This window comes from Cyanistes caeruleus, chromosome 2 (assembly GCF_971803275.1).
Source record: "Cyanistes caeruleus chromosome 2, bCyaCae1.hap1.1, whole genome shotgun sequence".
NCBI classification, from domain to species: domain Eukaryota; kingdom Metazoa; phylum Chordata; class Aves; order Passeriformes; family Paridae; genus Cyanistes; species Cyanistes caeruleus.
This window is the reverse complement of record NC_141702.1, coordinates 5,120,668-5,129,932: the sequence shown is the minus strand read 5'-3', so window position 1 is coordinate 5,129,932 and position 9,265 is coordinate 5,120,668. Positions and strand designations below refer to the sequence as shown.

General features: G+C 38.7%; 1 protein-coding gene across 1 annotated transcript; it reads right to left on the bottom strand.

Moving 5' to 3' along the window:
- Window positions 1–154: 154 nt before the first annotated feature.
- On the bottom strand, window positions 155–8,918 carry LOC111944124 (cytochrome P450 2K1-like). The gene is made up of 9 exons (XM_023946918.2): window positions 8,540–8,918; window positions 6,826–6,988; window positions 5,515–5,664; window positions 4,849–5,009; window positions 4,020–4,193; window positions 3,251–3,392; window positions 2,373–2,557; window positions 2,147–2,288; window positions 155–977 (listed from the first exon to the last, which is right to left on the bottom strand). Exons 1-9 carry the CDS (start codon window positions 8,792–8,794, stop codon window positions 790–792), a joined length of 1,560 nt encoding a protein of 519 aa, XP_023802686.2. The 5' UTR covers window positions 8,795–8,918; the 3' UTR covers window positions 155–789.
- Window positions 8,919–9,265: the final 347 nt, after the last annotated feature.

The following is a 9,265-nucleotide window of genomic DNA, read 5'->3' as shown; positions in this document are numbered from 1 at the left end:
GAATGATCCGTTTGTTGGTTTTGATAAGACTTGAGGCCTCTTCCAGAAGGTTCACTCAATCTGTGTGTGTGGAACTGTGACCAAGCTGTGTGATTTGACCTGGGAGCACCTGAAACTTCAATATCACAAACCTTGGCTTTAAGTAGGTAAGACATTTTCCCATGTGTGTATGCTTTTATTTACTGAGGTTATCCATTTAATGAATACTTGGGGAAAATCGCAATGAACTCTGAATTCAGGTCAACTCGGCTTAAGGTTTTTCCACTAAATACAAACTGTGATTTCTTTGCATATGGAAATGAAAGGAGAAGGGAGAAGAGCCAAGTGAAGAAGCTGCACTGAGGCACTGGGACCATCAGGGTATCCAGCCCAGCTGACTGCCAAGGTCAAACAGCCCTTCTGTTCTGACAGCCTGAAACTCTGAACATCCCACATTTATCTCTGTGTACATCCTAAGCACAGCTTCGTGGTCCTTGTGTCTTTTGGGAGAAACCTGGACTTGGAAGCATTTTTTGGGATATGTATTCAACAAACACTCCATGAAAATGGCAGCAAGAATAAAAAAGCTGAAGGTCTGTATTATTTAGTCAAGATTAGATGATCTAAGAGATTAATCCATGAGCTGTCAATTACTTCACACTTCTGGTCCATTTCTGCCCTCTCTCAACCACTTTGGTTTAGAAGTACTAGAAACCTTAATTGAAATATGGATTGTTTTGGTCAAAGAATTAAGACAGATGTCATGGAAAAATGATTTAAACATTTTAGAAACACAACGGCTTAAGAGCTCTAGGAACGTGGTACAGCACACATTTTGTAGGGTTTGGGGATGACATTAAATGAAATGGCAGGGCTGAGGTCCAGGTCTGAGTTGGAAACTCCAGGTGGAGGGTGGAAGTTGAACCTCTGCAGGAGACTGGTGAAGAAGAGGAAGAGCTCCATTTTGGCAAGAGTCTCCCCAGCACAGATCCTCCGCCCTGGAACAAAATGGAAAAGGGCCACAAGAAAATCAGTGAGGGCTGCTTCAGTACTGGAAGGAAAAAAAGCTCATTTTATCAGCTCTTGCTCTGAAAAAGTTCAGTGGGAATCCAGAACCTTTGAATGTTATATCCTAGGTATGAATAAAGAACACAATAGATTTTAAGTCTGTTTGGTACAAGTTATCAGAGAGAGAGGAATTCTGATCTTGAGAGGTATCATTCTAAAGCCAGCTGGTGATGGCTTTTATTTTCCTTTACCTAAATGCTCACATTTGGAGAGAAATGTATGGAAATGTAGTCTGAATTCCTTAACTCCAGTGTTCAATAAAATCTGAATTTTTACTCCATTTTCACATTTTTCCTCTACTTGGCTCAATTTTCGGCTACCAAACCAACTGGTTTAGTCTACACTTTAGGTCTATTAGTTAATTCATAGGCAATTTTTTATACTAACATTTGTCAGCAAATTCCTTGATACTGGCCAGAGTGGAACTGAGAAGCAAGGTGGAGGAGATATTCTATGGATATTCAAAACTGCTGAAAATATAAGTTCTATCAAATCCAGTAGCTAGTAAACTGGTTTCTTCATAGCATGATGACTTAAGGCCAGAACTAATAAAAACCTCGACTATAGAAGTACCATAAATTCTCAAAAAAAACCCCAAAACCAAAAAGGTGTACTGCATGTGATTATGTATGTATGTACTGGTGAGTATGACAAGAAAAAAATCTTATTCAAATATCATACAGAGTTGAAAATATACAAATAAAGTTGATTAAAAACTGGAGAGTGTTGTGGTTATGATAGATAAATTAGAGACTGGTGTATGAAAACATAAAGGGCAATTACAGAGCCCGCAAAGCAGGAGAAATGCCAGAGAAGGAGCAGAGTTGGAATCTCCCATGAATCTGGCAAATGGTGCAGATGTGTAAATTCAGGTGAATATCACACTCTGGGGAAGCCTCAAAAGGCAAGCCCCTTCAGTTCTTTGCTTTTACATGGAATGTGGGGGTTTCTATGGCAACTCCTCGTTGTCACGCTAGATGAAATCTTGACTCAGGCAACATTTTTTGTGCCTTTTTAAAAGGGATGTGGAAAAATGAAGCAGGAAATGCACAGAAACATCTTTGCTGTGTGTTCTGTGTAAATGAAAAAGAGAAAGCACCTGCTGAAAAAGGCATGAAAGCATCTTTCTTCACAAATTTCCCATTGGCGTCAAGGAAGTGCTCAGGGTAGAACATGTCTGGTTTCTCCCACTGTGACTGGTCTTTCAGGACTGAGGTCAGTAAAGGGATGATGTAGGTTCCCTGCAAAATAAGACAGAGGAATGAATTCTTGAACCAATTCAGAAAGAAGAAATGCTAAAAGAGGCAATCCTGTAGGCATCTCACCTTGGGAATGAAATAGCCTTTGAGGGTGACATCTGCAGCAGTCTCATGGGGCAAATCCAGTGGCAGGATATTGGCAAACCTCTGAATTTCATGGATGACAGCATCTGTGTATGGCATCTGAGCTCGGTGCTCGATCCGTGGCGGGTTGGACCCTATCACTTGTTCTATCTCTTGTTGGACCTTTTCTGAAGAAAGAATCAACTCTAAGATATAAGAACTCATTCACCCCTGAGAAACAGTGTGCTTTACTAATATAAAGTATAATACATCTAGAGTAAAAACCAGAAGTTCTCAAAAAAAATATCTATTTTTCCTTTCAGAAATAATGGGAGGTGAGTGGGACTACAGTGTTTGATTGATTCTTTACCAATAAGAAACCTAAAGACTTTTTTCTGCCATCTCTTCTGTTTAAAGATCCATGTTCTGCTCAAGGGTTGTCTCAAAACCCCCACTTGTCTCTGAACAACCCTGTACCATCAGCTGGAATGGAGATGTCAGACAAAGGGCAATTCCATGAATCTTCTCAGGTGTCTAAAGCCTCAGTACAGTTCATTTAACATCTGCACAGGCATTTGGTTTATTGACAGTTTCTGAGGGAAACCTGGAACAAAACCATTGACCAACACAGGACAGTTCATTTCTTATTAATTAATGAGATTTCCCTAAGCAAAGGGCCTGGCCTGTATGAACTCTGTGCTCAGCTGTTGGCTGACCAGTGTGACCCTCACTGGGACTGAACCACAGGGCACAGAGACAATAATTGGCTGGAAACTTCAGCTTCTTGTAACTTGGCCTATTAACAGATAGGTTGATCCTCCAGGTTCCTGTTTGGTCCCTAATGCCCTGAGTGCAGCAGTATCTATCATTAAACCACTTACTCTGGATTTCAGGGTACTTTAGCATCAGCAGAAAGCCCCAGTTTAGTGTGGTGGAAATTGTCTCAACACCAGCAGTAAACAAGTTGCTGACCAAGCTTAGCAAGTTGCCATTATGGAAATACCCATTGGTAGTGGATTTCTCCTGAAAAAAGTGGTTGAGATAAAAGGATGAAAACTCAAAGCTTTCCATGTGAAAATGAAATCTATGTAGATAAACATTTGCTAAGAAATAAATCCTACACTTTGAAAAAGTGTGAAAGACAAGGAAGAGCTTTGGGCTTGTGCCTGGAGGAGAGTGCTGACATATCTTTGTGTTTACTGGGACCATCTGCAAAGGGAGCTGCCTTCCCCATGGGAAAGGAAACCCAGACATATCAGAGACCCCAAATAAATCCCAGTAAAGCCCTAAAGCTACCTAAAGGTAGTGATTCCATTCTGTAGTGCATTATGCTTTCAAAAGAGCCAGAAGAGATGGGACAACAGAGATAAAAAGATAAAGCAGGTAAAAAGACACAACCTTGGTGAATATATTTTTACAGTCTGAACAAAATAAATAAGGATAAATGTTCACTAACTAAAAGAGGTTGTAACTTCAACAGCGTGAAGTATCTGTCCAACTCTAATACTTTGTCTACCACTTTGTCATATGTATTTTCTCAAAGACATCTTCCCTAAAGAAATTCAGCTGTAATTGTAAGGGCTGAAAGAAAATTGCAAATGTCTTCATAGAACCATAAAAGACAGAATCAGCAAGAAAATGCTCAGTTACCTCCTGCTGTTTAACCAGGAAAGCATCAATAAAACTTCTTTGGTCATTTTTGTCCAGGTTTTTGAGGTGCTCTACAAAAGTAACTCGTACAAAAGCATGGAATTCATCTCTGTTTCGAAGGAGAGGCTTGTTAGCCCTTAGGAGGAATCCAAGGTATGGGAAGATATTGTATATCTACAAGAGTGGAGTTGTTAGAGTTTATCAGCCAGAGCTTTGAAAACACTACAGAAAAAAAATTATCAACATTTGGCCTTCTTTGGAGATACAAAGTCAAAAACTTAAGATTAATGTTTTCCTTTTTAGAACATGAGAATGTTCTAAATGACTAGATGTATTTGTGGTAGAAAATTCATCAAGGACCACTGAATAGATGTAAACATTTTGCCCTGAATTACTATTTTTCAGGAGTAGTGTAGATTTCAGGCTCAAACAGCTTCAAGCTGCCACCAGGCACATGGAATGTTGGCCAGCAACTTTTTTTATTGTTTTATCCAGTTTTTCCACTAACATTTTTTTTTTTCTTATGCAAAACCTAGATAAACATAAATCAATCCAGGGTGTGGCAGCATTGCATGCAAGTATCCAAAGGTATTTTTCACTCACTAGCACTCTATATCTTAAATATGTTTGTGAGAGACTGGGGGCTTGATTGTTGACTTCATGATTCCCTTTGTCTCTCAAGGTTTTTTTTTTTGTCTGAGAAAGTGCTTTATAAACCTATTATCTCTCCAAGACTCTAATTTTCCTCTTTAAAAGAAGAAACTGATCACCAGTATTGCTATTTTCCCATGACATCCAGTGGAACAGCAACATAAACTTGAATAATTACCGTAACCAAAGGTTTCCCAGCAAGTCTCATGCTTTCATTGGTCAGATTTTGAAGTCTCACAAATCTGGAGTCTTGGTAGTCAAATCGTTTTCCAAGCAATATTGACACAATTATATTAGCAACTGCTGCATTAATTATTTTGCTGGCATCGATGGGATTTCCTAGACAAAGAACAAGAGAATTGATTACACTGTAATAAAGAGATGTAATTTGTAATATATATATTATTAAATATTGCTATTTATTTATTATGATTGATTGCAATCATTGTTTATTATCCAATAATCCATTGATTATTATCCAGTACCCATTGATTATTATCAGAATTCCATACTAAGACACAAAAATGCCAGAGGAGCCAAATTCATAAAACTGACATACATTTCATAAAAAAGTCTGAACTTGAGAAAGCTCAAAAAGCTTTTGCACGCTTGGAAAAAACCTTAGAGGTGGTGAGGCCCTGACACAGGGTGCCCAGAGAAGCTGTGGCTGCCCCATCCCTGGAAGTGTTCCAGGACAGGCTGGACAGGGCTTGGAGCAACCTGGGATAGTGGAAGATGTCCCATGGCAGGAGGTGGAACTGGATGAGCTTTAAGATCCCTTTGAACCCAAACCCTTCTGTGATTCTGTGATACTATGGGTTCAAAGAATGAGCCATCCACCCACCTTCCTGTGAGGCAATGGTGTCTGCCAGGTGCCCATACTCCTCCACAATTCGATCCTCGATGGCCTTTTTGCCCATCCCAAAGTCTCGTAAGGCTGTGAGGGTAAATCTTCTCATCACCTTCCAGTTTTCACCATGAGCAAAAACAACCCCTGGGACCAAGAGAACATTTCAAGGTGGCAGAAGGTTTTAAATCATTTTGTAGGCATAGAATGGAGCAGTTTAGTAGCAGTCACTTTTAAAACAAGTTAAATTGCATCCAGATGAGGAAAAATGCAACTGTGCCTTACGTATTTTCAATCCTCAGCAATAGGTTGATTGCAAAAGCAAATGATAAATATTTAAGGTTAATTTAATCAAATCTTAAGAAGTATATATATATCCTCAAAGACACTTGTCACTGAAAGAAAGTAGACATTGGAAATTCAAATTCAAACTGCTGGTCATCATAGTTTGGAAGTGGAATTGAACTGAGATCTCTGATGACTGCAGGAAAAAATAAGCAGGGAAAAATGTCTTAAAAAATTAAGTAATGTCTTAAAACCTCCACCATGATTTTTTTTTTCACTGAAATTGTTACATCTTTTAACTGATAACCTCAAATTTTTTTTTAATCCAAATAAATAAAGTGAAAAGTAAACTTATATGCAATGATATCATCAAAAAATGCAGCTGTTAAAATGTTCACAGAATTATTTCTGAATTTGTCCAAGGATCTTTAGAGATAAAAATATAAAATTCTTATGCTAAATTAGAATGATGTTTGGGTGTGAAATTCTTATTTTGAAACCCAGCACAGTAGACAGTATTCCCCTTTTAAAATAAATTCACTATTCTCTATATGCTACATGCCATGTATTGTCATATTCTGACATTTAAATTTAAATTTAATTTAAATTTAAATTACATTCTAATTTAAAAACATTATTTACAACTGAAATGACGAACAACAGCAGAATACTAATTTCAGAAAAGGTGTTTCTATAAGCCCAAAAACCCACAAGTCCAGAGCCATATCATGAGAGCTAGAAATGCTTCTCTGGCAAGGATGTCCTGTTCTAAATCCTGAAATTGTGTCACAATCTATTATCTGGTGCTGTGGCTATTTTTAGAGTTGTGGTTGTTTTGTTGCCACTGTCAGGAGTTTCAAAGTTGAATAAGTGTGTTGAAGTCAATGAAATTTCTCCCTACTTCCAATGCCTTTTTTGATCTCTAATCCAAAGTGTTGTCCCAGCTCCTGCTTTGTCTATAGAGAAAAAAAAAATAAAAAAATAAGTAGTTCAAGCTGATAAAGAAGAATAAGACCAACTTACCATTTCCCTTGGTCAAATCTTCAAAGACTGGGATTTTGGGTCTCTCTGCAAATGCATCTGCCTGGTTTACGAGAGCTTCCTTCACTGTCTCATAGCCAGAAATCACTACAACTTTCCTGTGCCCCATCTGAACACTGAAGACTGGACCATATTTTTTGGACAGCTTTCAAGAGAAGAGAACAGTGATTTAAAACTTTTACAACCTACAAAGAAATTCATCACCCTTTCCAGTGCTGCTTATTTTCCAGTCCTGCCTCTGGGTTACTAACATGACAGATACTTCCCTGCCTACAGGGAAAGACATTGATTTGAGTGATGGGAATGTGCCAGACATTGTGGTGGATGATGACTAAATGGCACAGTTGGGAGAAGAGTTCTGTAGTGTTAAACACAGCAGAAGTGTCAACAGCTGAAACCCCAAGTGAGCAAAGGATTGCACTGAGAGTTCTGTCTTCCCTCGGAAACCCTTGTAAATTCAATTTTTGACTCATATTTTCACACTTATCTGTACGCTATTTTGTTTCTTTTTGTGCACAGGCTACACCAAACCAACCTGCTCAAATGTTTGGTACCATTATTTTATAAAAAATAAATCAGTTTGTTTCTGGGACAGGATTTAGCATTAGATACATTCAAACTTTTTACACACGATTGCATGCACCATGAATCTGTCTCAGAGACAATGTGGTACCTTTTTAGCTGGTACAGATAGATTTATTTTTATGTAATTCAGTGTTCCTGATTCTTCTGAAACTGGAGGGGGGTTTTGTGACTACACTCATTTTCTAGTGGGTTTGCAGAGACAAACAGAAGACATCTGTTTAGCATCAAGATGCAAAATGTTCAGCAAGTGGAAAGCAAGTACATTCAGCTGAAATAACATGAGCAGTGCCCCATATCTGGGATATGCTCAAGTCACAGAACCAATATCCAGCATCAGCAAGGAATCACTGAATTACAGCAGACACACGTTGGTTCTGTTGGCCTGAAAACAGATGGAACTTGCTTTTGTCAACACAATTGGGTTGTGTCCAAGAGCTACAGTGACATTTGAGATATTGCATCTAAGCAGTCTTTTGATTTGTTGGTGCAAATATGTATATGTGGGACCAAATAAAAATCATCAGCAGGGAAGCTGTGTACTTTTAATGTCTAAGCAGAAAATCCTCTAAGAAAGGAGCAGGTTCATAGAATTCTTCTGACTCAAAGTCAGCAAAGCCCTGCAATAGATTAGGTAAAGAATGCACTAGAAGAAAACTGAAAGATTTATTATTTTGGCAAAGGCTGGCCCTGAATATTAAGAGTATATAGTTATATCTTCAGCTTTTGGGGAAGAAGAGAAGAAAGGGAGATGAGAATGTTGATAAATCACTGAAGCCAAGATGCTGTAGTCACAGCTTCAGGTACAGGGTTGCACCACATATCAAAATCATTCCTTATTCAGTTGCCTTTTTCTCAAAATTACCACAAAAATAAGATGGGCACTTGCTATTAATTTGAAAATTGTTGAAGGCTGAAACCTGGAGGCATGGAGAAAATATTACAGTAAAAAAGACATGCTGCAATCAACATTTTCTGCTCAAATAACCATCTCCAGATCCCTTGCTAAAGGCTCATGCATGGATGCAATATATTGGGTACCATAGGAGAAACTCTCTGACATCTTGGACTATGGGGCTTGGTTGATAGGACCAATAGAAAAGAAAATGAGTACCTGTAGATAAGTCCTGTAGGGTCTCTTCAAGTCAAACAAAAGAAGGTTTCCAATTACAGGTAATGGTCTTGGACCTGGAGGAAAATTCCATCTTTGGTTGTTCCAGAAACCTGCTGTTTTCAAAATGGAGAGAAAAGCCAGGATCAACACTAAAACAATGGAAGTGCTGCTGTTCCAGAAACCTCCTGTTTTCAAAATGGATAGAAAAGCCAGGATGAGCACAAAACCCATGGAAGTACTGCTGTTCCAGCCCATCTCTATTCAGCCAACTTTGCTTGAGAGGCTCTTGTGTTAGTCCATACACCTCTTTCCCAGTGAAGGGTATGTTTTAATTGCAGTTGGTGTCTTGTTCTCTTCCCATGTACCTCCTAATGAATCCTCAGAGGGGTACAGGGGCAGATAAATGTTTGCTAAGCAGTGTGACTGGGTGAGAGTGTGGGTCACTGGGCAAGTGTGAAAGTCCAAGAACATGGGTAACTGCAGGTCATCAACCTGACATTTACTATAACAGCCATAAATTCTGCATGCTGTCCAGGTTACTGATTAATCATGCTTTTGCCTTTAGCACAGATATCCTTGATACCCTTGAGAAATCAAAATTCCACTGCCCAGGGTATAGTGCACAGAGATTAATTTTTTTAAAAAGTGTGATGTATGAATGTGAGACTCACAAGATGAGAGCAAATGAATCTGTTTGTTGCAAAGTTAAGACAGCACTTACACACT

Coding starts and splice junctions, on each gene's coding strand:
- LOC111944124 (XM_023946918.2), bottom strand. CDS start 8,794: ATGGGCTGGAACAGCAGTACTTCCATGGGTTTTGTGCTCATCCTGGCT. Junction 4,194..4,848: donor CTGGGAAACCTTTGGTTACG/GTAATTATTCAA, acceptor CCACTCTTGTAG/ATATACAATATCTTCCCATA. Junction 978..2,146: donor TTTCATGCCTTTTTCAGCAG/GTGCTTTCTCTT, acceptor ATTTTGTTCCAG/GGCGGAGGATCTGTGCTGGG.